General features: G+C 46.4%; 2 protein-coding genes, 1 long non-coding RNA gene and 1 pseudogene across 5 annotated transcripts in view; 2 read left to right on the top strand and 2 right to left on the bottom strand.

Moving 5' to 3' along the window:
- The window catches only part of Pik3r6 (phosphoinositide-3-kinase regulatory subunit 6), a 62,761-nt gene extending 42,443 nt beyond the window's left edge, over positions 1–20,318 (top strand). For all 3 annotated transcript variants that reach the window (XM_087191814.1, XM_087191815.1, XM_004857512.3), the window contains 6 exons: positions 2,126–2,213; positions 2,501–2,571; positions 3,069–3,159; positions 5,561–5,670; positions 16,923–17,035; positions 17,631–20,318. In XM_087191814.1, coding sequence (XP_087047940.1) covers positions 2,126–2,213; positions 2,501–2,571; positions 3,069–3,159; positions 5,561–5,670; positions 16,923–17,035; positions 17,631–17,787 — 630 coding nt within the window. In that variant the 3' untranslated portion in view covers positions 17,788–20,318. The remainder of the gene's footprint in view (positions 1–2,125; positions 2,214–2,500; positions 2,572–3,068; positions 3,160–5,560; positions 5,671–16,922; positions 17,036–17,630) is intronic.
- On the bottom strand, positions 3,877–16,929 carry LOC147823914 (uncharacterized). Its single transcript, XR_015443236.1, has 3 exons — positions 14,638–16,929; positions 6,433–6,456; positions 3,877–4,547 (listed from the first exon to the last, which is right to left on the bottom strand). It is a non-coding gene; the product is annotated as an uncharacterized LOC147823914 (long non-coding RNA).
- LOC147823915 (DNA repair protein RAD51 homolog 3 pseudogene) lies at positions 7,877–12,338 on the bottom strand (annotated as a pseudogene).
- A 120-nt stretch (positions 20,319–20,438) lies between the features above and the next one.
- Mfsd6l (major facilitator superfamily domain containing 6 like) lies at positions 20,439–26,531 on the top strand. Its single transcript, XM_004857511.3, has one exon. It carries the CDS (start codon positions 21,038–21,040, stop codon positions 22,817–22,819), a length of 1,782 nt encoding a protein of 593 aa, XP_004857568.1. The 5' UTR covers positions 20,439–21,037; the 3' UTR covers positions 22,820–26,531.
- The last annotated feature ends 623 nt before the right edge of the window (positions 26,532–27,154 follow it).

Below are 27,154 nucleotides of genomic sequence, written 5' to 3'. Positions count from 1 at the left end.
GAAAATCTTGACGAAAAGAACTCCTGAGCCCTCCCAGGTTCCTGTCCTTTGTGCTCATCTAACGGTCCATTCCACTCATTGTCCAGAGCCAACCACTGACGTATGGACTCATATAGACATGTCATCCCAGAACTCTTTTGGGGTCACGCTATTGCTGAAAATCTAATTAATATTTGCCTGAACCCCAATGCGCATTCTAGGGAAGGCTTAGTATACTCCAAGTATAGATGCTTATTATATATTCTAGGGAAGGCTTTGAGATTTCTGTAAGCACCTGGGAATCGACTCCTCACAGCCATCTCCACTTCTAGTTTCCTGTCTTACTGAATTCTTGTTGTTAACTCTTCATCCTGGGCTAGATATTTTCTTTATCGCCTTTCTGATTTTGTCCTCAATGCAGTCCTTTCCTTGAGTTCCCAAATGCAAAAAAAAAACCACAATAAAAACATAAAATAAACTAAAAGCCTCTCACAATGGCACCAACACAAATCACTTGAGATTAGAGATTTGGTACCTGTTAGTGACCTTCAGCCCACAGTCCCCAGGAGCTCACTGTAGGTGCAAACAGCGGCGCTTGCAGGCCCGCTGCAATGATGGAGGATGCCCACCAGGGGGAGCCATGTGACACTATGGGGGTGTCAGCGGGAGCTGCTGGGAGGAACTTACTCTGGGATTTGGACTCACGTTGGAGGGTTGGTAGGGGTTCCCCGAAGTAAGATTCTGCTCTGGATTACATGCTGGCAGGAGATGCAAGTAATTCCATGATTGGGTATCTCAACAATTCTGGTGAGGCTAAGGAGTCAGCCATCACTCTTACAGCTGGGGTGGCAGAGCAGGGAGACAGCTGCTCAGGGTCCCTTTCTGTGTCTACTTTTGGATGTGATTGTGTAGTGGTCTGGTTTTTGGCTTGATCTGTCACAGCAATAGCATCAGCTTCTGTGTTGTTGTTTGTGATCTGCAGGACACACCACGGCCTCACTGTGCACATCAGGCCAGCTCTCAGCCTCCAGCGCCTTCAGCTCGCTTTCTCACATCCTTGTTCTCAGAAACTCTTTGGCCACGCTTCCTTGGCACTGGGGCTCCCCTCGTCTCCCCCCAGCCACACCCATGCTCCTCTCTTCTCCGCCCTCTGCCCCGGAGTCTCCCCACTGTCCAGTCAGCTCTCAGCAGCCCTGCTGCCCTCAGCCCCGGCTTCTCTGTGCACACTGAGGAACCAGGTTGTCCTCTCCAGAACTCACTGTCCTTGCAGTGTCTACAGCGACTTCACCACCCCTCCCTGACATGAGCTTCGTCTCCTGCTCCTGCCCTCCCCATTCCACAAGTGGTTTTCAGGTAGTTTGGGTTTTCAGTAGCAGTTTCTCCTACTCTTTAGAGTCATGTGTTGCTTAATGATGGAGACACTTCTGAGAACTTCACCGTTAGCTGGTTCTGTCATTGTGAAAACATCACAGAGTGTGTGTACTTACATAAATCTGGATGGGGCAGTCAGCCACTTGAGCTGGCCTTTTGATGCGATCAAGAGACTGAGTAAACAGGACATATAAGAGGATGCTGCTGGCTTTACAGATTATACTTCTTTCCAGTAAACCGGACTTTAAAAATATATAGAATACTCTAAAATAACAATAAAAATATAGCATAGGAAAAACATAAACAGGCAACATTGTCTGCCACTATTGTTATCATGTATTACAGGTCCAGCTTTGTGCACTATACTTTTATACAACTGGGGCAGCACAGTGGTTTGTATTCACCAGTGTCACCACAAACATGTGGGTAATGTGCTACTTGCAGCCTTACAATGGCTATGTTATCACTAGTAAGAGGAATTTTTCAGCCCCACTGTAATCTTAGGGGACCACCATCACATATGCGTTCTGTTGTGGACAGAACCCTGGTTACATGGTTCATGGCTGTAGATCCGATTGCTACAGCTATGGATATTCAGACTGTGGTGGTCAATTCACACAGCTCCAAGTTCAGCACTGGCAGGAGGGGTGGGGACAACATCCCACCCCTAGATATCCTCAGCTGTGGAAGGCAAAGACAGCAGCTGCCTCTGACCCAGCAAGTAAGCCTTCGCCAAACCTCCCCTTCTTCGCTCTCTGCTCTTTCTTCTCTCCAGATCTTCAGCGGCCTGAGCCAGGACTCTATAGAGGACATTTTCCTTACTGAGCTGAAGGTGAAGATCCAGGACTCCAAATTCCCCAAAGGTGAGCGCCTGCTGTCCTTTTCCCAAAGCTTACCTGGCTAAGCCTCCCTTGAAATTGTCCTCCCTCCTCTCACCCCAATGGTCTGCACCGGCTCTGTCCCGCACCTCTGCTGTCCCCGGCTCCTTCCAAGCTCCCCCAGACTGAAAGCCTCCTGGTCCACATGGGGTTCTGCCTCTCCATCCAGGCTGAGCTGCCGGGACAGCCTCTCGCTCCACTCCAGCCTGAGCGAGGGGGAGTCAGGGCAGAGGGCTGGGGAGCCCCTCAAGCCTCTCCTCCTCTTCCTTCAGAGGGATCTTCACCAAGAAGGAGAGGGGTCACTGAGAGCCCAGGTGCTGAGCTCTCCATCTGCTACCAGAAGGTCAGTGTGCATGGGCATGGCCAGGAGAAGGCCAAAGGTACAGCTGATAGAAGCTGGCCTGAGGGACCTGTGCAGGGATGGAGGGCACCACTGGAGCCAAATGAAGCTTCTTCCTCTTTCTGGAAGCTGCTGCCAAAGTTTCTCAGCCTTTGGAGGGTTTTGTAGGGATGGAGGTGGGGAGTCACTGTTGACCTTATGTGCAGGAAGGTGAAGTGATTTAAGGACCAAAAGGGCTGATGGCTCGCTAAAAACTATCTTCCTCCCTAGCTGGCCAGATGCCTGAACTGGTCTCTTTGGAGACTTGTTCCTTTGGGACTGGAAGGTAGCCATGCCCTCTGGGGCTAGAATATTCTTAAGCCTTCTCTGTAGGCCCCTCACTGGAAGCAGTGACACAGGCGAGGGTCTCGGGGCAGGGCAGAAAGTGGGACTGTGGATGTGAGATTCATGGGGAGAGCATGTCCTGAGGACCCCGTCTGCTCCTCCATCCCCCTTCCTAGGCTCTGCCCAGCCACCGGCCCCAAGAGGTCACCATTTCCCTGAGGGCCACAGGGTTGGTCCTGAAGGCCATTCCAGACAGTGACACTGAAGGTGAGGAGCTGGGAATTAGAGCAGAGAAAGAGAGAAGGGATCAGAAGGGGACACTGGGGAGAGGCAGGGAGGGCTGAGACCCAGCAGGGAGGCCCACCTCATCCCAGCCACCAGAGAATTCAGGCATGCAGGGGCCAAGCCTCATGCGGTCCTCACTGATGCATGTTCTCCAGCCTCAGATGGCTGTCAAGTAACCAGAACTCTAGCTCAGGACTCAGGACTCTGCCTCTGTGGCTGGAAGGTGGAGGGACATGGTGTGGTAGGGTCCTGGTCAGAATTAGGCCTGAGGAGGTAGGCACACTGTGTTTGGAAATTTTGGATTTTGACTGTCTTTCCCCAAAAATATCAACTCATGTGCATGTAGTAATTTATAAATATTAGCTGTCACTGTGAGATTGCTGGACTCCTGGACTAAAGAGAAAGATTGTCTGGGCATGGTGGCACATACCTATAATCCCAGCACTTGGTAGGCTGAGGCAGGAGGATTACAGTGAGTTTGAGGCCAGCCTGGACTACACGGTAAGACCCTATTTAAGGCAAGAGAAAGACAGGGAGAGAGAAAGAAGGAAGGCAGTGTGCTTTACTAACCATTGCTTGCATTTGGTTGGGGTTGCACAATGCTCTATGTTAAATCTATGAACTCCTTGGAGCAAGTGAACCCCATGGAATAGCTATTATTAGCAGTAACATTTTACTGCAGAGGAAACTGAGGCAAAAAAAAATAGCTTCCCCAAGGTGACTGCTGTGAGGGAGAGTTGGGAGTGGGTGCTTTCACACTATGTTCCTCACCTCTGCCCCACACTGGATACCTAGAACTGCCAGCTCTCAACAGACTGGACTTCAGCGATCACCCCACAGAGGCTTGTAGATAATTTCTGAGCAAACAAGAAAGTTCACCGGGCAGAAATATGTATATCTTGTTCACCACTCCGTCCACAGTGCCTAGCACATAGATATTCAATAAACATTTGTTGAATAAATGAAGTGCTACTTTACACCAAAGCATTGTTTTTAAAACTAGGCAAATGAATTTGGAATATTCCTGAAGAAATAGAGTGGAAATATGCATTACAAGCTGGAATGCTTATGAAGAAGCTGACTCTAATCCCTCTTCTCCTATTCAACGCCCAGTAATGATTCTGTCTCTAAAATTCTCTGTGGCTTGGCTAGCATTCCTTGGGACCTCTGTCTGTTGGTAATGCATTTGTGCTCTTCGGTGTTTTTGTCTTCTATGAGACAGGGTCTCTCTGAGTTGTCTAGGCTGGCCTCAGTCTTTCGATGTTCCTGTCTCAGCCTCTCCAGTAGCCAAGGTCACAAGAATGCATCAGTGTGCCCAGCTGCATTTGTGTTCTTCTAAGGGCATTGTAGCTCCTCAATTATCTTGACATCTGGCACAAAGAAGAAACTCAAATAAAATCCCTTCCTTATAAAATTGCTTACAGATGAGTTGAATTTTTGGGTGACATATGTAACTCTCAAAGCAAGACATTCTTACTTGTAGTTCTTTAACATCATAAAGGAGACAAGTAATTTTGTTACTGGCTCATGACCTACGGACTGACTTATGACCTACAGATGGTCATAAAGCAGTGGGTCAAGCAGGGCCAGAGAGGCAGAATTTGAACCTCAGCTTTGCCACTTGCCTTCTGTGTGATGGTGGGCAAGTTAGCTGTGACCTCTCTACTTATTTTTAATTTCAAAAATAGAGATAATTATTTTGTGTGCATGTAGTAAATGATAAATATTAGCTAGTATGGTTAAAACTATATTCTTCCTACTTCCTGCATAAAACTCTCACCTCTCCTACTGCACCTTAAACCCCATCAGGACTGGTCTGGAGATGCCAGAACCCTCCTTAGAGGCACAAACACCTACCAACCCTCCAGTGGGCAGGGAGGCAAGGAAGGGATTTGGCCTGGTAGCAGTCACACAATCACGACTTTTGACAATTATGCCCTATTCAGAAAGTCGAAACACTCTCCACTTTGGTACTAACGCCTTCCTAATCACTGGCGAATCTACCTACAGGACACTGGGGCTAGGTGGTCCTTATGCTCTTAGCATACCCAGTAGCAGCAGAGAAATTCAACAGAACTTTCCTCTTTTAAAAGGGGGCTGCAGGGTGGGGGATGAAGAAAGGGTAGGGCATAGGGATTGGGGATAGTGATGGCTGCTGGATCTGAGATACTGAAACTTTGTTCATTTTCCAGGGAAGGGAGATGGATGGTGACGGAGGCCCTGAAACGTGGCTAGACCAAGGCAGCATCAGGAAGTGGGGCTAGGCAGAGTGTAGGGGGCTAAATTGGAGGGGTGGCAGGCAGGATGGGTTCGTGGCAGTCTTCTTAGACTCTCCTACTTCCCTGGAGAGCCATTCATAGCCCCCTGTCTCATTCACTTGCAGGATCCCCCCGTTTCCCCCCAGCTGCTGCTCCTGTGATGGCTCACACGTGTCTGAATGTCAGCGTGACCAAGCTTGAGAAGTCCTCCAACCTGGCAGGAAGGTCCTTCTCTGTAAGTCCTGAGTGGGGACGGGGAAGGAGGACAGTCAAACAGGATCCAGGAGGGGGCGGGAGCCCCAGGGCAGGGTATTCAAAGAAGCGGAACTGGCCTCTGAGCTTTCTACTGTAGTGGGGCCTCCCATCAGAAAGAATTTGCTTTCCCATCAGTGCGCTTAAAATACTGAGTACCACCTGGTACAAGTCAGGCACACAAAGGCGAGGCCCTGTCCACCTGCTGCTGAGGAACTGAGACATCCCCAGATAACCACAAAATGCACCCATGTCAGTCATCCCCAGGCTCTTCACAGTGGTCAGACTCTCACACGACACAGGCCAGGCTCAGATCAGATTGTTCAAGTTCACCGTCCCCATGGCTGCCCTTCCCCTTGGCTTTGCCTTGATTCCTACTTCCTGATCAAGACATTTTCTCCCTACCTGCAGGCTCTCTGGACTTCACTCTTCTCAGCTTGACCTTAGAGACCTCTGATTATTTCTGAACTGTTCTTGCTGACATCTTCGACTCCCGTCCACCACTCACTAAGCAGACACCAGATCAAGCCACCTGGGAGGCTGTATGCCTAGGTGGCTGAGAGCTTTTGGGAGAAATCCTACAACCACCTTCACTAAGCACCAGCAACCTCGTGGCCTCTCAGTGCACACAGACCCCTGCTGTCCTTCAACCCCTTTCTCACGGTCTCTCAGGCTCTTCTCATTTGTCTGCAATTCTCTTTTTCATGGCTTTGACCTCACCCTCTACTGCTCCCTGTTAGCTTACCAGCATGCTCCAGTCTTCTCTGTCCTAAAAAAACAAAAACAAAAACAATAGTCTCATGTCTTGATCAGGAAGTATCAAAAAAACAAAGCAACTCTACTGTGACCCCTTTACCTCTCTACCTACCTGCTGTATCTCCTTCCTTCCCTTCTCAGTCAAGCTTCTCAAAGACACCTCCAGAAGTTTCCAGTCCCTTACCAGTGACTCTCCTGCCTGAGACCATCTGCTTTCAGTGACCCCCCCACACACACACACTGTGACAGAGTTGCCTCCATGTTGCCAAGACCAAGGGTCACTTTTTAGTCCATTTCTTTGACCCCTTTTCAAGATAATATTTGAAGCTATAAACAAAAGTTCCAATTTTTATTTGGGGAAATACAAAGAAGTAAGTTCATTAGTAATGCCAGTACTGGTCAGGATGCCTATTAACATTTTCAGATATAAAACCCAGCCTTTTTTCCTATATATTTTTACATAATTGATAACTACAGTGTGTGAAAGTATGTAGTGGTGTTTTTACTCAAAAACATACTCAATCCCCGGTACCAAAAAAAAAAAAAAATAGACTAATATCTTGTCTGTATGTACTGGTGGGACCTTGTTTGTATCATTAAATATAGCTCATTAATTGTGTGTGTGTGTGTGTGTGTGTGGTACCCGGGATCAAACTCAGGAACTTGCACTTGGGTGGCACATGGTGGCACCACTGCGCTAAATCCTCAGCCCAACACTATTAACTTTTTTTCTTCATTAACTTTATTGGTACATTTTAGGTATACAATATAGTTACATTCATCATTGGGAACGAAAAGAATCATACCACAGTGATATATGCACACCTATGTTTATAGCGGCACAGTTTGTAATAGGTAAAGCTTGGAAACAATCCAATTGCCCATCAACTAGAGACTGGATAAAGAAGATGTAGTTTTTTTTTAATTAAATGGAGTACTACTCAGTCATAAAGAATGAGAAACTAGAGACATTTATAGCTAAATGGATACACATTGAGGCCATACTCTTAAGTGAAATAAATAGGACACACGTGTAAATACCAAATAGTTTCTCTGGTGTGAGAAACTAAAAGTGTAAATAAGGATCAAAATGTATAATTGATAATGTGAAATAGGAAGAAAATGTCTATAGGGGTAGGGGAAATGGGAGGGGTAGGGGAAAGGAAAGAAGGGAAAGGAAAAAATGGAAACAAAGTCTTTGTAAATAGGGAATGGTGGAAGGGCTGAAGGGAGGGCAAGGGATTGGGGGAAAATGAAATATTTATTGTATGATGGATCCATGTGCCTTATAATTATTTAAATGATTTATTATGGGACATGTGAGTGTGTGCTTCTTTTTCACTATTGTAAGCACACTGAAAAGGGTTAAATATGTGTTAAAAATCATGGTTTTACTTTTTTAAAAAAAGAACTTTAATCACTCAGAACTTTAATCACTCAGATGCATCCATATAGCATCAAGACTTTTAATATATTTTGCCAAATTGCCTTTTCAAATTCTGTCCTCATTGTGGTGTGCAGCACAAATGATACATTAATTGATTTTTTTTAATTTTAGAAAAGTGCTTTAGAAAACCTTTTTCAGAAAATCATATTCCTTATTTTTCCCATTAACTTCATACAATCCTGATTTGTTCATGCCACGATATGTGTTTATATTTTCAAGTAATGATTACACTATTTGTACACAATCAACTTCACAATATCAATATATTTCTATATTTGAGATTACTTTTGGGGTTACTGTTCTTCATCTGGATCTCGAGACCATTTCCAGGAATTCAACGAACATTGCGTTTGCATTGAATAGGCAGTGGCAACAGCATCTCTAAATCCCTGAGGTGTGATTTGAAACAGTACTGTGCATTCTTTCTGGCTTGGTGATTTGTACAATGTTGCCAACCTTTGTTTTTGGTCCCAGTGAAAAATTAGCCTAATTGTAGCAGCATGACCCCAACTCTCCCCTAAAGCAGGAACCAGCAAAGCCTGATTTTTATCAATCTTTGTTGTCATTTGGTTGGTTAAAATTTCAGCTAATCTGTGATGATTTGCAAGGCTGATCATTTGCTGTGCTAGGCCATTTAGTAATTGAGTACAGAGGCATAGGTCATCAAAGTCATGACGAAAAGGAAAAACAATGCCATCTACTATCACTAATCGAACCTTTGAGTGAACTGAAAGGAAATTAGGAAGGAGATAAACTTGTGCCAGTAGCTCTGTGTAATCATACAACGAAAATAATAAATATGGGAAAGAATATTTTCAAGAGTGAAATCCTCCAAAGCTTTTTGGTGTTCTTCTTCCATGTGTTTTCCTGCTATAAGCTGAAGGTGTTGAATGTAGGCAGTAGCGAGTACCACTCTCTCAACCATAAAACTTCCCTCTGTATCAATGAAAACAGCTTCACCTGCCACTCCTCCAAAACATTCTGGTATCTGCACATCTAATTCCAATTGCACTCATAATTGTTTTTCCAACACCTGGTGCACCACATATTTCTGTTGTTTTCATTAAAGGTACGCCACCCCCAAGAATATTATCTAGTGCTGAACAGAAGGTAACTATGAAGCCTTGGGTATGGTCCTGTTCAAGAAGGACCAGGGCTGTACACTTCCTGTATGAAGTATCAGATGTACTATCATTTCTTGGTTTATTTATGAGACATTCTCTTCTTACAATTTTCAGAGTTTCTAAGGCTTCCTCTTTAGATATCCCACCTTCTTTGCTGAGTTCGGAGGGTTTCACCTCTAGGACTTCCTCAGCACTCTGGAAACCTGCTGACACCAGCTTCACCCAGCCCACACCGCTGGAGACAGCGAGAAACTCACTAAGTCCCTCTGCATTTCAAACCCCTCGCCTGTGTTTGCAGTTGTGCAGACCCAAAGCCATTAAACCCGGCAGGTCCTAATTGATTTTTTTGTAATTTCAATTGTCAAATTTTTCATTATTTTAATTTCCATTGCTGCCATTACCAATTAGTGATGCGGAATGATTTCTGTTTCTTCCTTTATGTATTTTCTATTTATTTTCTCATCCCCTGGTACTACTGTGCTGTCCCTGTTTTGTAATATGAGGACATCAACCCTTTATTTGTCATATATTCTGGAAATGTTTTTCCTAGTTTGTCTTAAAATTTTTTCACCTAAAACAGCTTTGTATTTTGATGTAGCAAAATTTACCAATCATTTTCTTTTAATGATTTCTACCTTTGATAGGATTATACATTACCTATGTCTGAAAACTGTATCTCATTGCAATTAAAACACATTAGGAAATTTGCATTAGGAAAGAAACAATGCTGCTTGAACATGAGTAATGCTTTCTTATCACACTGGTTGCAAGATACTTCCTAATTTTACAAATATTACAATATGGGGAGGGATGTGTTTTAGAATTGAGAAAAGCAGCATGACTGACAACTTCCTAGTGGTTTTATTCCTTATTTTATTTCTTTATACATTTTTAGAGTCTGATTTACATGATTACATTATCTGGAACTATTAAGAGTCTAATTTTTCTGTGTTTTGGGTTCTCTGGCCCCCACAGTAATGTGACCCCTTGTATGTTTCCTCAATTATGAGATCTATTTTGGGGTCTTTGTGGGAAACCTGGGTATAGAAATCATCCTTCTAGAGAATTCAGTATTTGCTCTCACCAAGTGCCCTAGTGATGTCATATGTTTATTTTCAAAAGACAGAGATGGAGTAAATGTGTACCCCAAACCCACATCAGCACAGGCTTGGAGTTGGTAATTTTCAGGAAAGACCTTTCATCTTCACTCATGGCACAAGCGGAAGCAGACAGCTTCCTGGTGGTCTCCTCTTTCTGCTAGGCGACTTTTTTCTAACCTAGTCTTTCACTGAGAAGGTAGCTGTCAAGAGACCTTGAAGGGAATCTCAGTTTCAAATCCCTGCTTCCTGTGGGCCCAAGGCTTTGTCTCCCACCCTCCATGGCTGATCCGCCTGAAGCCTCTGATTCCTGAGGTTGGCACACAACCCTGGGACAGTCAGAGCATCTGCCTTACATAGCTCTGTCTTCTTGGGAATTTATTGATATTTTCTTTGTTGCCTGGTACATGATGAACTTTTTAATATCCCATGGCAACAAAAAAAACTTGTGTTTTCTATGTATAGAAGGCAAAGTATGATGTTTATTAAATCAAACACATGGTAGTATTATAATCTAAACATTTAAAAAAATCTTTTGTCCATTTCATCTTTCCAAAATAGAGTGGTTTGTCAACATTCTTACCATGGTTTTGATTTTGTTGATTGCATTTCAATTTCTTGGAACCTGGATTTTCTATTAGTTTTCATTACTGATGTTGTGAAATATGATGCCTTCGTATGTCCCGTCTTTGTATACAAAGGCATCTTTTATTTTCTTCATTATTTTGAGCCTTTGGTAGACATTCTCAGTCTGCAGATTTTCTGAGATATATTCCAATACAATTTAAAGAATCATTTATTTCTCTTTATATCTTTGCTATCTCTTTCTGGAACTACAGATAGGCAGATGTTGAGTTGTTCTAGCTGGATGCTCTCATTTTCTCACCTTTTCTCTTTCCTTGTTCTTTGGTTTATTGTTTCTTTGACTTTGAGGAGTGTACTTCCAATTCACCTATTCAACCTTCAAATTTTAAGAAATCTTTCATGTTTTCTGGTTATTCTTTTTTTTTTTTTTCTACCAGGGATCGAACTTGGACTTTGCAGGGTTTTGGGGGAGGGGGAGGTACCGGGGATCAAATTGGAGACCTTGCACTTTCGAAGCAGGGGGTGGAACCACTGAGCTATATCCCTGGCCCCCGATTATTCATTTTTAATACTCTGCCTGCTTCGTGGATGTAGCATCTTATCCCGCTGAAGATGTAATGGTTTATTCCAAAATATCTTCTGCTCCCTGAATTGAGCCTGTTTCCTCTGAATTCCTGTTTGCTCGCTGTCTCTCTCTCTCTCTCTCTCTCTCTCTCTCTCTCTCTCTCTCTTTCTATCCTTATCTCCAAATATCTGGTGATCTTTGGCTGTCTATTCAAATTGAAGAGTGAGACACTAAAAAGCTGAGTCAATGGTGGACTTCTCCATGAGTAGTCAGGTGGTCATGGTCCTTCCTACAGAGGAAACCCAATCTCAGTATCTGCAAGTCTCTTTCCCAGGACAACTTTGTTTTTCCAGAAGAGTCTTTCAGGTTCCTGCTCTGGGGAGTGAGAGGCCAGGAGGAAAGGCTGCTGGTGTGTCACTGTGGAGCAGAGTTGGACAAAGGCACAAGGTCTTCCCTGTTCTGTGAACAAATTCACACATTCCACCACCACCCTCCATTCCATCTTCCTCCATCTCTGGCATCCCCAAGTAGACTTTGGTTCTGTCTCTCTGGTGCCTGTGGTTGGCTGCCCAGGCTGAGTGGAAACTGGAGATCTCAGTTAGCTTTCCATCAGGTAACAAAACACCTGAGATAATCATCTTACAAGGAGGAAAGATTTATTTTGGCTCATAATTTTAGAGGTTTCAGCCCATGTCTGCTTGGCCCACTTGGTTTTAGGCCAGTGGGGAACCAATAGATTGTGGCAGAAGCGTGTGGTGGTACAGCTGCTCGCCCCATGGTGGCCAGAAAACGAAAAGAGAACTCACTTTGGTAACAAAGCCCCTCCCCCACAAACCCATTAAGCTGTGAATCCATAAATGGATCAATGCATTCCTGAGATTGGAGCTCTCATGATCCAATCACCTCCAAAGGCCCCACCTCCAGATGTGACTACCTTGGGGACTGAGCCTTCAGCACATGAGCTTCTGGAGTGCATTTAAGAGCTAAACAACAACAGAATCTAACTGTTCCTCATACCAACTTCCAGCCAAGTCCCCCTTTGTCAGGGTTCTTCTCATCCCCACCATCTGTGGAACCCAGTGCCTCCAGCTTATAAACCTTATTCCCAGGATTTTTATCCTTATGCATGACCTTCCCCTTCTATGGTTAGTTATTCACTGCCATTTCTACTCTTTCTTTGTACCAGAAACCCAAGAGCACCCCAGACGCCTCTTCTTCCTCATTTCCTCCAGTCCTGTTTGTTTTCACTCTCAAACACTTCCCAAATCTCTCCCTTCTTCACTTTCCTCCTTCTTATGGTCCAGCTAGTTTGACCAACTGTCATAGTTTGTCTGAGACTAAAGAAACTTGAGATTTTCAGTACTAAGACTAGAAAGTCTCAGGCAAACATGGCAAATTAAGTCCAGACCTTCCTCTATCCACCTTTGCTGGACAAACACTGTAGCTTCCAAGATGGTCTCCCTGACACAGTCTGATGCTCCTTAAGACCACCTTCCACACCTGTACCCAAGTGATCTTTTTAAAACGGAACTCTGACATATCACTCCAAATCTCAAAGCTTTCGGTCATTTGTCATTCTCCAAGGCCAGAAAAACTCTTCAGTATTACATAGCTTGGTTCTTCTTCCTCTCCATCTGCAACTTCAGCCACTCCCTGCAGGCTATTTCTACCATTGAGTTTGGAAGTGTTCTGGAATTTACACCTCTGTACCTTTGCTCATGCTGTTTGCTTGCTGTGAGATCCTTTTTCTCCCTTCCTCTTCCCCACTCTTCCTTTTTTGTAATTCCTACCAATCCTGCAGGAAGAGACTCAGGTGTTGTATTAGTTTTCTCATCCCTGAGACAGAATAGCCAACATCCACAACTTAAAGGAAAGGTTTCAGTCCCTGACTGGCTGGCTCCAAGGCTGAGACAGCACAGCAGAACGGTGTGGCAGAGCAAATCTGCTTAGTTCATGGCAGCCAGGAAGCAGAGCAGGGAAGAGTGCCAGAGAGGAGGAGGCCAGGGCCCAAAGACCTCAAGGCCATGCTTCCCTGACCCATGCAATCACAGCCAGAAGTGTGTTCCACCAGTACTGGGGCAGATTCAAAGACAATCACACTAAAACCTAGCCCTCATCACCGTATGTGTCACATCCTGCTAGGCCTTTTCTGATGTTCTTTCCCTTCCCTCCACACTCTCTCCCCTCCTCCCACTCCCTGATGAGTTATGTGGCTCATCTCTGGGCTCCCCTAAAATCATGAGACACATGCACAAAAGCATCTGCAACTCTGTAAATTGAATGGTAGCTTCTTAGGCCCAGGGCCCTGACCTCAGTCCTCCTGTTTCCCATTTCCTATAGCACTCAGCGTGTCTAACTCACAGCAGGGCTTACTGGAAGTTAGCAAGTCGCCAAGTCCTTCTTCTCCCGCTAAGACAGCCTATCCACCATAGGAGCACTGTGTTTGGTACCAGAAAAAAAAAGAGAGAGAGAGATAGTTTCGGCTTTTATCAACCTTCCCATAGACCAGCATGGTGTTTAAGCTTTAAACTGCAAGGTGGGCCCATTTACCCTTATGTCATATTTTCTTTCTTATGTCAGTTCCTTACACTGCTGCCTGTTTTTGATGACCTCTTTAAACAACCTGGTCAGGGGCTTTTTGAACTTATATACTTATCACACCAGAGACTTCCCTCTGTCCCTGCATGGATCTGCTGGGGGCAAAAATCCAGTAGCTGTGCCTTCCTCTTGGAACCTAGCAGGTCCATGTTGATGTTCTCTCCAGATAGATCAGAGAATAAACACTGGGAAGCTAGGGTAAGTTCATGGTGAGCTGGGACTAGGTGTTTCCAGCTTGGAGAATAGCTGTGTAAGGGCACTGTGTGTTAGGGCTCAGCAAAGATATGAGTAGCTGAATTGGAAGTGTGTATAGCAATGGTAAATATGGCAAGAACAGAGGAACTGGGGCTCTAGGATGTGGAAGGCAGGAAGCTGCCAAGAGAAAACAGGAGGCAACTGGCAGCATTTGCCTATCACCTGCATCTTGCGGAGAACCACACCTTTTGCAAATTCTGCAGCTGGCCCTCTCTGCTGACTTCCACAGTGGCATTTATTGACTGTAGTTAAGACTTCTGGCAGTCCAAAGCCCAGGAGGTAGGGTGTATCTAAGCCTGCAGACTACAGGGGGGAAAGAAAAGGCTGCAGGCAGGTAGGAGGAGGCCCCAAGAGTGCAAGTGATTATCTAGAGAGCAGGGCCAGGTCCTGCCAGAGACACCCCCAGCTGCCTGATGTAGGAGAAACACTACAGAGTTGGGAGTCAGCAACCCGGGCCCCACACCTGCCACTGTGCAACCTTCAGTTAGTCACATCCAGTCCCTCCTGGCCTCAGTCTCCTTACCTGCAGGAACCTTGATTCCCTCACCAGGTGCAGTTAGGTGCCACAAATGAATGCACCTGGCTTCCCTCATGCCTCAGCTCATGCAGGACCATATCCCTTGCAGTCTTTCCAGTTATTTCTGGAAGGTTACCGATGCTATCCTGGTGTTATCAGATGGAGGATTTCAGGGAGTTGTTTCTAGGTTCTTGATATCCTACACAATAAATGGAGCAAGACACACACTCAAAGTGAGTAACATAAGTGAGATTTATTAAAATCAAAAGAAGCAAAAGTACATTCCTCAGGGTAGAAGTGGGGCCCTGATGAGGGAAAGTACTGGGTCTCTGAAGGTCCTGGGATTATGGGAGGATCTATAAGCTGGGGATGTACAGGAATCATGGCCCAATGGAGTACCTGTCTCAGCCCACCCATCAAGAGGAGGTTTCTGGTCATACAAGGTTTTCAGAGGAAGTGAGAAAGTGTCATGGTGTTCAAAGCCAGGGTTCTTTACTTTTGGTTTTGCTCTTGCCTGGGAGTCTTGGGAGACGGGAGCATAAGATGACCTTAATCTGTTAAGTTTCCTGATGTTTTGACATAATTGTCCTTGCTCTGTCTGGTTTCTCAATTCTTTGACCCATCGCTTTCAATTGTTTACTTGTCCTTGCTCTTCCCCCTGCCTCCTAGTGCTGACAATCATCTGGTGAGTTGTTCACTTAGTGCCTCTAGGCTCCACTGTCTGCGCTGTGCCCACATCTGCCCCTGTTGATAAGAGCTCCCGGGCACCACAGCTGTTGCCCACCACTTCTGATACACAGACAGAGGTTCCCCAGCCCCTTGTCACCCCCTGCCATGGGGTCCTCCTGCCTTCTGGAGAACTTGATACATCTTTGTGTTTTTACTCACAATCCACCTGTTCAGACTGACCTGTGTTTTGGGCTGGAGAGGCTTAGCCTAGGCAACAAACGAAAGACAGAAAGAATCCACAGTGGCAACTGAGACACTGTTTATGCTTGGCTCCTTCTCGGAAATTACAGTTACAATTACAAGAAATGACGAACATTAATACATTTCTCACTATGTCCCAGATGATGTTCCAAGCACTTAAAATATACTATCTCATTTCATCTTTAGAGCAGTCCTACAAAGTAGTTTTTATTATTATTTTTTTCTAAATAGCACAAAGAGAGTAAGAACTATGCTCCAAAACACACAGCTAGTAAATGGCAGAGCCAGGATTAAAACCTGGGCAGTGTGGCTCAGAGACTGCTTTTGCCCCTCCTCCTGGGACATTCTTGCACACTGCTCACATGCTTCTCTCTGCCCTACTCCACCCCACAAGAGTCCAACTGAAAGTCCAGACATGCTTGACATCTTCTTCCACCACCAGTTGAGGTTGCTGCTGTTATCTGATGATGAAACAATGGATTGACTCTGTGGTTCTCAGCCTTGCCTGCTGTCAACTCCAGGCTGCTTAAATCAGAAGGTCTAATTTTATGTGTGATTCTTATAAGCAGCCAAGGTTGAGAACACTTGAGTGAAACAAACTCCAAGGCCTCCTTCAACTCCAGAGTTCTGTGGCTGTGAATTTCCCAAAGCTGCTGCCTATGTGTGGAGTGAGTCAGAGATGCAGAAAGGTCCTTTGAGAGCCCTGCATAGCACCCATGATGCCCCAATGTTCTGCCCATGGGACAGGCATCTCCAGTGCAGGCCCCTCTGACTGGGGGTTAGAAGGATGCCTGAGGGCTGCTTTCCTTAAGCCTGGTCTGAGATTGGGGGTTTTTGGCTGCTTTCTACACCCTCTGTCTATGCCCCAGGTAAATAATTTTATATGTAACTGAATGCTCAGAACTGGGGTCAGGACTTATAAACACCCTGAAGTATTCCCAAGTCCCACACATAGAAACATGCCTGTCATATTGGAGGTGCTTGGTAAATATTTGTGGAATAAATCAACATGCAAATCCAGACATCTGGCATGCACTAGCCTAGCATTCTAGTCTATGTTTAAATCTGAGGACAACAGGTTGGGCAAAACACTCTAGAAACAATGCGAGATCCAAGGACAACTGGGAGGCAGTTGATACAGTGTGGTCACTGCCCAGAATCACTTGCAGGAAGAGAGACAGGGACCCTGTGGGCTGGATGGAGGAAACACACCAGGCTCCAGGATAGAAAATCATGCTGGCAGAGCCATCTGCTGAACAAAGGTGACACTTACATATTCATCTCTCTCTCTCTCTCTCTCTCTCTCTCTCTCTCTCTCTCTCTCTCCCTCCTTTCTCTCTCTTTCCCTCCATCTGTTACAGGCAGTGACACACACCTTCCGGACCTCCAGCATCCGGATCCAGAGCCAAGACCAGAGGCTGCTGATGCTACTGCTGGACAAGGACAATCGGCGCACTTTCAGGGATGTGGTCAGGTAAGCTGAGCCTGCCACCACTAGCGCTCCAAGCCCCGTGGGGCAGATGTAAGCCAAAGCCAGCTCCTTCTGTCTGCCAGCCCAGGGCACCTTGTCATAGGCAGAGCCTGTAGCCAGGAAGGTGTCCCTCTCTGGTGGACATGGACTCAGGCCACTGCCTTATCACTTGAATTCAGGAAGAAGGGGCAAATGAATGGCTGACATTAGGCAAAGACTGATATTAAATGTTTCCAAGATTTCTACAGGCACATGCAGCCTGAAGACCTTCTGATTCCACCCTCTTTGCTGGCACTGGCCTATCCCACACAGGATACCCCCCGGGGCATATGTGCCTCAGTTGATGTGACTCTTTCAGGTTTCCTGGGTGTGTGTTTAGGTAAAGAGGCAAACACAGAGACACAGGCAACTCAATGCAGGCATCTCCTTCCTTGCCCAGGTAGACAGGTTCATGAGGCTCTTTCTCCTCCTGACTCATCCTCTTCTTTCTGCGTGGCCCTCTCCTATATACCCTACAATAATGGGTCTACCTTTCAAACATCAAGGGCAGAGCTGATCCTTGAGGTGGATCCCCTGAGCTCATCTCTTCCCACCACAGATTCGAAGTGGGTCCCTGCCCAGAGCCGTGTTCCAGGACCCAGAAGTCCAAGACAGCATTGCTCAATTCCCACGGAACGAAGGAGATGGAAACAACCCAAGCCACATCCAAACCCCTTCTCATGCCCATCAACACATTCTCCGGCATCATCCAGTGAGCCCGCCTGCATAGCAGAAGAGCTGGGTCCAAGGGCAGAGGGCCCAAGAGGAAGGAACTACTATCCCTACGAAATCCCTGGCACTCACACTGACAGCCAGAACAAGCCCAGCTCCACTGGGCAGCTCTGGATTTGATTAGGAGCCAGTGAGTGCCTGCGAGCCCAGGGAACCTGGCTGTGCAGGTGTGTGAGGGAGAAGGACCCACACCAAGGCCAGAGGATCACTCAGGCAAAGCAGTGACTGCATGAGAGCACCCACACAGCTCAGCTCCTCCCAAGAATGCCCACTCTTAGGTGTATCTTAACTCCCTCTTCTCCTACTGTCTTGGCCCACTCAAACTTCCCTCCCAGCCTTAAAGCCAAGGTCAGAGCTGCTGTGCAGCCAGAGCCCTGTAGATGAGGGGAAAGTCAGAAGTAGATAAAGACCACTGGACCTGCTCCCTCCCACCCCCAGCCAGGGACTCTCCCAGTGGAGAGGAGAATGTCAGTCAATAAATGCACACTAATGTGTTTCTGTTCTCATCTAACACTGGATAACATTGGTATTTTGATAGAAAACAGGTCACAGTTCTTAATATAACCCAGAGTGATTTTGTGAAGTATTAACTGCTGTGTTGTCTCTGCCTGCACCTTCCTCTCTACATTCATCCCTAACTCAAGGATTCTCCTGACCAGCACTGTACCAAAATAGGTGGGAATGCAAGGTAGTTTCGAGGAGCCAAAAATTAAAGGTATCAAAATTCTTCGCACCTGAACTTAAGAACTTGCATCCAGGTGTAAAATAGGAGAGATTAATAACTCAGCTCCAGTATTTTCCCACTTTGAGCCCAGCTCTAGGACTAGTATGGGGTGGGGGAGAAAGAACACAAATACTTGGGTTAAGGCCTATCCCTGTCACCTGGACAGAGTCCCCTCGGGTGATGGCAGTGGAGGCAGAGGTGGTGGAAGAATTCCTTTGAAGTTTGGGGGTCCAACAGTAAAGAGGTGGGCCCTTCACTCTTGGCCTCATTGCCCCAGGAGAAAGGGCAAGTCTCATATTCTTAATGCCATGAAGAGTGTAAGAAGCATTGCCCAGGGCACTTGGATAGCTGGACTCAAGGGTAGCCCTAAAGAAAGTCAAGCAGCAAAGGTTTTACGAGATAGCCAGAAGCAGGCAAGCCCAGGAGGTCTCAGATGATAAAGGGTGCAGCTGTGGGCAGCAGTGTGGAACATGGCATCTGCAGTCCACATGTGGACCTGGGCACCTGATAAAAAGCAGCACGGCAAAGTGCCTGCCTTCTGGTACAGTTGAGCCCAGGGCAAGTTAAGAGCAAGATGTGGATGGATGTTATATCCTCCACTGCAGCGTCCTGATGCAGGACCTGGGGAGGAGAGTGACTAGACACAGGCCTCATTGTGACTGAGGTGGGTCAAAACTTGAAAGGACAGTATCACTGAAATAGAGTATCACTGTATTTGAGTGAATTTGCCTGGAAATGGCTAGCTTTTATTTCTTCTACATTGGGTGATATAAACTGATTCATATCAATTTGAGCATTAATAACCATTAAGTTTTAAAGTAAATATTTGCAGAGTTTGCCAGGTTTTAAGGTTAGGTGAGGGCTCTGGGGCTCCTCCACAACTACCTCTCTACCAGCTTACAATGAAAGCAAGTCTTACACCAAAATCCTATACACATACAGATAGACATGTTAGCAAGCTGCCCCTCTTCACCCCACCCGAATTAGGTGCTCCAAGCAAACCTTGCATGAGTTTACTGAATCTGTGCCTAGACACTAGACCATTTTGGAGCAAAGCCTAAAAGTCCAAAGGGTTTTGACAGCTGGAATTTCTAGATTCTTTTTTTTTAAATTCTTTTTATTTTATGAAAAATAAAATAAAATTTCATAACAAAATTATAAGAGAATAACAACAGTCAATATATTGTGTATCATTATCTTCCAAGTAATTACTCAGAGTAGGTTCTTATATTCTGTTTAAGTGAGAGGAAATACCTCTGAAAAAAATTGTACCTATTCCACATGACCTAGATATCACTAATTTCACCAGTGAAAACCGTTATGTTAATTAACGAAGCCACTTCTGTTGAAGTGCTAGTATTAGCTTCCTCTAAAGTGTCTTTTTTTTTTTTTTTGAAACAGGGTCTTGCTATCAAGCCCAGGCTGGCCTTGAACTCTTGATCCACTTGCCTCAGTCTCCTGTGTATTGGGATTACAGATGGAGGCCATTATGCTAGGCTCTAGCTAAGCACTCACACAAACAGGGCAACTTACATCCCATAAGTGTAGCTTAGAACTATCCAGTACATACATGCTGTCCAGTGGCTGTGATGTGCTGCTGGGACTGGATCTGACTGCCCTCAGCTGTCAGTCCTCTTTAGGGATTGTCCTGGCTGCAGAAAATTGTGTCACCCAAGGTCATGTCTCTTTCATGGAGATTTTCCATGCAGTGAAACAATTCTAGGTCCTGGGAACTAAAATACTTGCCTTCTTGGAGCTTTGATTCTGATGGAAACAATAAACAAGGTAAAATACAAGAAATAGAAACTGTAGTGTGTTCAATAATGAAGTACTATGAAAAAAATAATGAAGTACTATGGAGAAAATGTTGGGAAGGGGAGGGTGTGTCTTGGGGATGGGATTGGCAGTTTCACTTAGGGTGGGCAGGGATAATCTCTACGGGGTGGTCACTGATCAGGGCATTGGAGTAAAGACCTGAAGAGGACGAGGGATGGTGCCTCACGAGTAACTTTCATCCATTCTTGCTCCGTCAACCCTGACTCTGACCCTGACGGTTTTACTTGCCTGAGTTCAAGGATCCCAGTTCAGGGATTTAGCCCGGATGTCTGGGCGACGCTGGGCAGCCAGGGGTGGGGTGGAGCCTGTGGCCTGGCTCCGAGCGCTTCCTGCAGGACACGGGCGCGCCCCTCGTGCACCTGCGCACATCCAGGCAGGTGGGCAGCGGAGGCCTCGGGACGTGACAGGTGCGGCTGCAGGTGTGCGGGTCCCGCCCCGCAGAGCCGCCCCCTCGGGGCGGGGCCACTTCCGGGCCAGTGGCCGGACATGGGCGGTGGTTTACCGGCTGACCGCGGCGCTGCCCGAGCCCGGAGACGGAGTGCTGCTGTCTGTGAGCCAGGATCCCTCGGGCCTCTCCCGGGGACATGGGGCCGCGACCTCCCCGGCTTCCGCCGCGCTCGCCCTGCGTGCAGCTCTGCTCTCCTTCGGCTCGAGTCTGACGGAGCGGGGCAGCCATGAGCGCCAACCCCCAGTGGGACATCAGCAGAGCGCTGCGGGTGGCCAGGCTCTTCCATCTGATGTGTGGAGTCCGGGATGCCTGCGTAACCCCGTTCCTGACGCTCTACCTGAGGCAGCTGGGCTTGGCCGCGCCCTGGGTGGGCGTCCTAATGGGAAGCAAGCTCCTGGTCGCAGCCTGCTGGAGTCCCTTCTGTGCCTTTCTGGCCAAAAGCTGCCAGAAAAGGAGAGTATTTCTGGTAGGCTCCCTGCTCGGGTCGGCGGGAGCCAGCCTCTTGATGGTCCTGGTCCCACCGCTAAACAGAGATGCTCTGTACCACTCTTGCAATGGAAGCAGTAGCATGACCACCACAGTCCTGCCACCAGACGTCACACTCTCTGTGACCGTCGCCTCTGCCCGAGAGTCTGTCACAACCCACCCTGCGGGGCCGCCCAGCCTCCCAGCCAGGAGGAGGCCGGAAGGCTTGGAGGCCTCAGGCTTCCCAGATGGACCTGGAGAAAGTGATCAAGAACCTTTCAAGGGGCTGCACTTAGAGGGCTCCCTTAAAGGAGCTGAGGCCACGTCCCAAGTTCTCCATCCTGTCACTTCAGGAGTGGAAGATAATTCCTGGGAAGGCGCTTCTGAGGTGGTCAATACTACCCTCCTTCTTCCTGGCGATGCAGCGCTGGGCAGTCCAGCCAATGTGTCAGAGGCTAAGAGGGAAGCCGGGTCCCTGGATCTCTCCTCAGAAGGGTTGCAGTGGACTTTCCTCCTCTCCTTGGGCTTCCTAGTGTTCTGGGAGCTGCTGACAGCCCCTCAGGAGCAGGTGGCCAATGACAGCCTTTATGAATACCTGGATTTTGTTGATGCCACTGACCGATACAAAAGCCTGGGGCTCTGGAGATTACTGGGCATGTCGACAGGTGTGTGTGGCATCGCAGCCTTGGTGGGGCGGCTGGACTGCTCCCTGATGACAAATGGTACTCGGGGTGTGGTGTACTTCTATAGCTACTCACTGGTCAGCACCCTGTCCTTACTGGTGAGCATTGCCTTTCCTATCCCCACCTGCCAGCAGCAGGAGCCTGGCTACAAAACCATCAAAGCACTCTCTCTCCTAGGGGACGACCCTCGCATCCTCCTCCTAGCCCTCACTGTCTTTTTGATAGGAACTGTCACCAGCACGGTGCAGAACTTTCTCTTTTGGCACATGGAAGACTATGGCAGCAGTGAGCTGGTCATGGGCTTCTCAGTGGCCCTCAGCTTGCTGGGGGAAATTCTGCTCCACCCGTTTAAAGCTGTGTTGCTTCGGAAACTGTCCAGGGTGGGTGCAGTGGGACTGGGGTTGGGATGCCTCGCAGGGCAGCTGCTCTACTACTCTTTCCTCTGGAGCTGGTGGTCAGTCTTGCCTGTTCAGATCCTGAGTGCCATCAGCAATGGGGTTTTGTGGTGGGCCGTGGAGGCCTCCGTGGAGGACCTGGCCACTCCCAGCACAGAGAGGCCTCTGAGTACCATGTTCCGAAGCCACTTCCACAGGGGGGGTTCCAGCCTGGGCAGTTTTGTGGGGGGGTTCGTGGTGATGAGCTTCAGCCTGGCCATGCTTTACCGTGCCTGCTGTGTGGTCCTGTTGCTCTGGCTGGCCGTCTTCCTGTGCATCCAGCCCAGGCTGCCCCAAGAGCGGAAAATCAACTACTCCAAGCTACTGGTTGTGGAGGGGAGTGACACCAGCGACTCTGAGCCAGGGTCAGAACGGGACTGGCTTGTGAAGGCCATGAGGGAGGAGCACTCAGACTGCAGAGGCTGAGAGAAGGTCTTAGTGCACTGATCCGGAAAGAAACTAATGAGTTGGACAAAATTCAGTCTGCTGAGAACAGAATCCCACCCTGGGTTGCAAGGATCTTGGAGAGAGAAGGCATTCTATGCTGAAGGCATGATTTTCTTTACTTTTCTAATGAAAGGTGATTTGACTTTTTTGGCCATTAAATCTTTTTAAAATAATGGAGGAAAACGCATTTGCTTTTTAAAAAAAATACCCTTGTATTCATTCTATTTTGACACGGGTTTGTATTGGATCCAGCAAGGGCTGGTGCCAGGAAGGTGATGAGGACTTACAGGATGCAGCAAACAGAGAGGGCCGCTGTCTTGGATGAGTTGTGAGCATTTTCATGGGTCATAGGAGCGTTAGCCTGACCCTAAGAAAGCCATACTGGGCAAGTAAGAATATCACTGAACACCTTAGCTCCTTTCCCTCCCCGCTGATGAGCAGGAGCCCCTGCTCACACCGTAGGACTTAAGTTTGCAATGAGAGAAAATGATGGCCCTGTGCTGTGTGTTGGGGGAGGAGTGGTGAAGTCAGTAGTTTTCGTTCTTACTCTCAAATATGTTTGAGAGGGAAAAGATCCTTAGAATCATCATCCATGTTTTTATCAAAGCAAGGGCAATTTAAAGTCCTGTGGATTCACATTCTTCATGTTCCACCTCCCAAGAGCACATGGAGATTTTAGCCATCTGCTTGGATTGGGATGTGGCAGTCTCCATGGGTAGGGCCTCCGGGCTCTGTACCCGTGCCCAGCCACTTCTGGAGAACCCTCCTTGTCCTCCAGAGAAAGGCCCTTTATTTCAGAGGCCAGTCCCCAAAGCCCAGTTCTTCTACCTGATAGTCAAGTAAACAGAATATTGGATTTAGAAGGAGCCCCACTGTGAAAATGCATAAAATATCTCATAGCTGGAGAAGGGGAAGAGTTAATGGCTGTCTACTGGGTCAGACATTTTCTAGGACTTTTCTCTTTCTATTCTCACTGACAAGCTTTAGTATACAAATAACCAACACAAAAGTACGTCTGCCATAAACCACACATTTGTCTCATGAAGAGGCCTAAGGATAGGCAGTCCAGAGAAGGGTAAGCTGCCCAGTGATGCCACTGGGGACCTAAAACCCTTTTATCTCTTGGTTCCATCACACAGCCTATAGGCTCTGCTGCCATATTTGTACTCATAATAACAAGATGGCCACTGCACCTTTAGGCCCCTTGTCTATGTCCCAGTAGGAAGGAAGGAAGGGGAAAGACAATAGGGCAAAGAGGGAAACAGGACCAGGAAAGCAAAAGCCTTCCCAGAACTCCTCAGCTGACTTCTTTGTGAACTGTATCACATCCTCCCACACTCACCCCAAGGGAGTCTGGGAAGCAGAGCATCTTCAGCTGGGTACAGTGACACCTCCAGCAAAATTAGGGTTGTGTTAGGAAGAAGCACTGGATATAGGATCATCTGCGAGGAACATCCACAGTAGTAGCAGCAGCAGAATTCACATGCAAATCTGTCTCCTTCCAAAGCCCACGTTCCTTTCACCCCGGTCAGCCAGCTTCCCCACAGAAATGACTCCAGCAATTTGACCCCTACAATGACTCTAGGAATAAACCAAAATTTTAATCTGCATTTTACAAATGAGAAAATGGAATCTCAGAAAATTCTCCCACTGGGTAATGGGCAGACACACTACTGGAGCCTATTCTCCTTATCCCAAAATTAGGGCATTTTCTTATACACCAGTAGTTCCTAGGCCTGGCTGTCTATGCAATTCTGAGAAGCATATATGAAAAGACAGGTTGCTGGGTGTCATCAAGATTTCCCGGGTGGAGCACAGAAATTTGTATTTTTCATGCAATCTCCAAGTGATTCTGATGTGGTTAATCAAGTGCTGATCCACTTGGTTCCCTTTACAGAAGTATCTAAGCACTTCTTTAGCAAATGCTTCTAGTGTGCAGTGAAAGGAATAATAGCCATTGCCAGGCACAGTGCTGCACACTTGTAATCCCAGCTGCTCAGGAGGCTGAGGCATGAGGGTTACAAGTTTAAGGCCAGCCTGGACAATTTAGGGAAATTCTGTCTCAAAATTAAATAAGTAAAATAGGTTAAGGATGTAGCAAAAGAAAAAGACACAAAAATGATGGCTATTGAGCATTTCTTACAGGTCAAATACTACTCTAAACACTTAACATAGCTTATTTAATTCTCAGAACAATCCCAAGATGTAGTCATTTTAGCATTTTCAATTTACAGATGTTTATTAACATCTCCAATGTACAAGTGCCAAGCTGATGGCCAAAGTAACTTGCTAGAGACACAGCTAATTAGTAGCAGAGTCAGGATTCAGGTCTGGTGGCTCAAGGACCTGAGATTCTAATCACTATGTGTGGTCTTTGGCCAGGAATTGGGGGCAGGGGAATAAAAGAGGGAAATTAAGGTCACTGTCATTTGAAATTTACTGGATAGTAGACAGTATTTACCATTATAAGTAGAACACACAATAATATAAAAATACAAACACAAGTATGTCCCCTTGATATAAACAAAATGATTAAGAACAAGACTTGGCATAAGAGTTATGGTAGAAAGTGTGGGTTAGCCTGAAGAAGGAAGGGAAAGCAGGGAGGAGTGTTTGCCATTCTTAGCTGCCTACAGCACAGCTCAAAGGGTCAGATGGATGCCTCCATGCAGGAATGCCATGCAAGGAAATTTTAGCATCTGCTTGGGTTAGAATGGGTTAGAGGAGAGTGAAGTCATGATTTAAGGATCCAAAGATTTTTTTTTTTTTTGTACCAGGGATTAAACTCAGGACCTTGTGCTTGGGAGGCAGGTGGCAGTACCACTGAACTAAATCCCCAGCCCAAGGATCCAAAGATTTTGAGTGCATGTGTGTGGTATTGAGAATTGAACCCAGGGACTTCACACTGAGCTACAGCCTCAGTCCCCCTGTCTTTTTTAATTTTACTTTTAATTTGAGACAGGGTCTCACTAAGTTGTCCAGACTGGCCTTAAATTTTGACCCTCCTGCCTCAGCCTCCCATAATGTTGGGATTATAGGTATGTGCCACCACACCCTGCAAGGGTCCAAAGACATTTGTGTTTTGATTATTTAGTCTATTTGTAAAGAACCATGTTACTTACTGTAGGGAATTCAAGGATGAACAAAATGCATAGCCCTAGCCTCCGTAGTCAAGCCAGAAGATACGCGCATGGACACACAGGCACGTAACGATGCACAAGGGAGACGCAGCAGACTTTAGTTTGCCTGGTCTGTTATGAGGGCCTCGTCACATAGGCATGCTTTATGAACTCGCTGGCCTGTGGCTCAATCATCACATCCTCTCCTCTCCCAGAAGTCAGACTGATCGCGAATGGCTCCAAGTCCTGACATTCTCCGCGCATGGTCTCCCTGCTATGACAGCCCCCATCCATCTTCGTTCATTAGCATGAATTACCAAAAGGCTCCTCACAAATTGCTTCACTAGCCTAAGCTCAAATGTACCAAAGACAACCTTACAACTTGGAAAATTCCAAGAATTTACAGGTTACCTCCTAGGAACAGAGGCCAAAGGCCATGTTCATTATTACACAGGAAAATTATGTTAATTATTATACAAGATAAGGTAGTTACATATATCAATAATTTAACCTACTTTCTTTCTGAGTAGCATTCCACTGTGTGTATAATTTGTTTATTCATTCACCCCTGTTAGTGCACATTGGATTGTTTCTAGTTTTGGCTATTACAAATAAAACTTTTATGAATTTCCATGTTCAAGTATTTGTATAAACATATGCTTTCATTTCTCATAGGTAAATAGCTATGCATTGTGGTTTTAATTCACATTCCCTGATAACAAATGAATATCTTTTCATTGTACTGTAATTTTGAAAATTAATCACCAGAAAAGAAGTGAGCAGCCAGGCTTGGTGGCACATGCCTGTAATCCCAGCACTTGGGAGGCTGAGGCAGAAGGATTGCCGTGAGTTTGAAGCCAGCCTGGATTACATAGTGAATTCAAGGCCAGCCTGAACTACAAAGTGAGACCCTGTCTCAAAAGAACAACAAAAAAAGTGAGCAGAAATAAAATGTCAGGTGCCGTAAGAGCAGATTACCTATCAGAACAGTTAATGCTTCAGATCAGTGGTCTCTGTTCCCAGGTGCTTTAAAGAAAAACAGAATGAAGGCTCTAGAGGATTTTCTTTGGGACACACAGAAACACTGGGATCCAAGCTTGCCACTGAACACATCTCCAGGGCCACAATCAATGGTTGGGGTCAAGTGTGTGAACTGAGCCGTCCAATCAGAGTAACATCCAATGGAAACTCTTTC

Source organism: Heterocephalus glaber, unplaced genomic scaffold (genome assembly GCF_053883595.1).
Source record: "Heterocephalus glaber isolate CG9 unplaced genomic scaffold, H.glaber_assembly_v1.0 deba00001564, whole genome shotgun sequence".
In the NCBI taxonomy this organism is placed as follows: domain Eukaryota; kingdom Metazoa; phylum Chordata; class Mammalia; order Rodentia; family Bathyergidae; genus Heterocephalus; species Heterocephalus glaber.
Note: the sequence above shows the minus strand (reverse complement) of the source record. Positions and strands in the feature narration are given on the sequence as shown.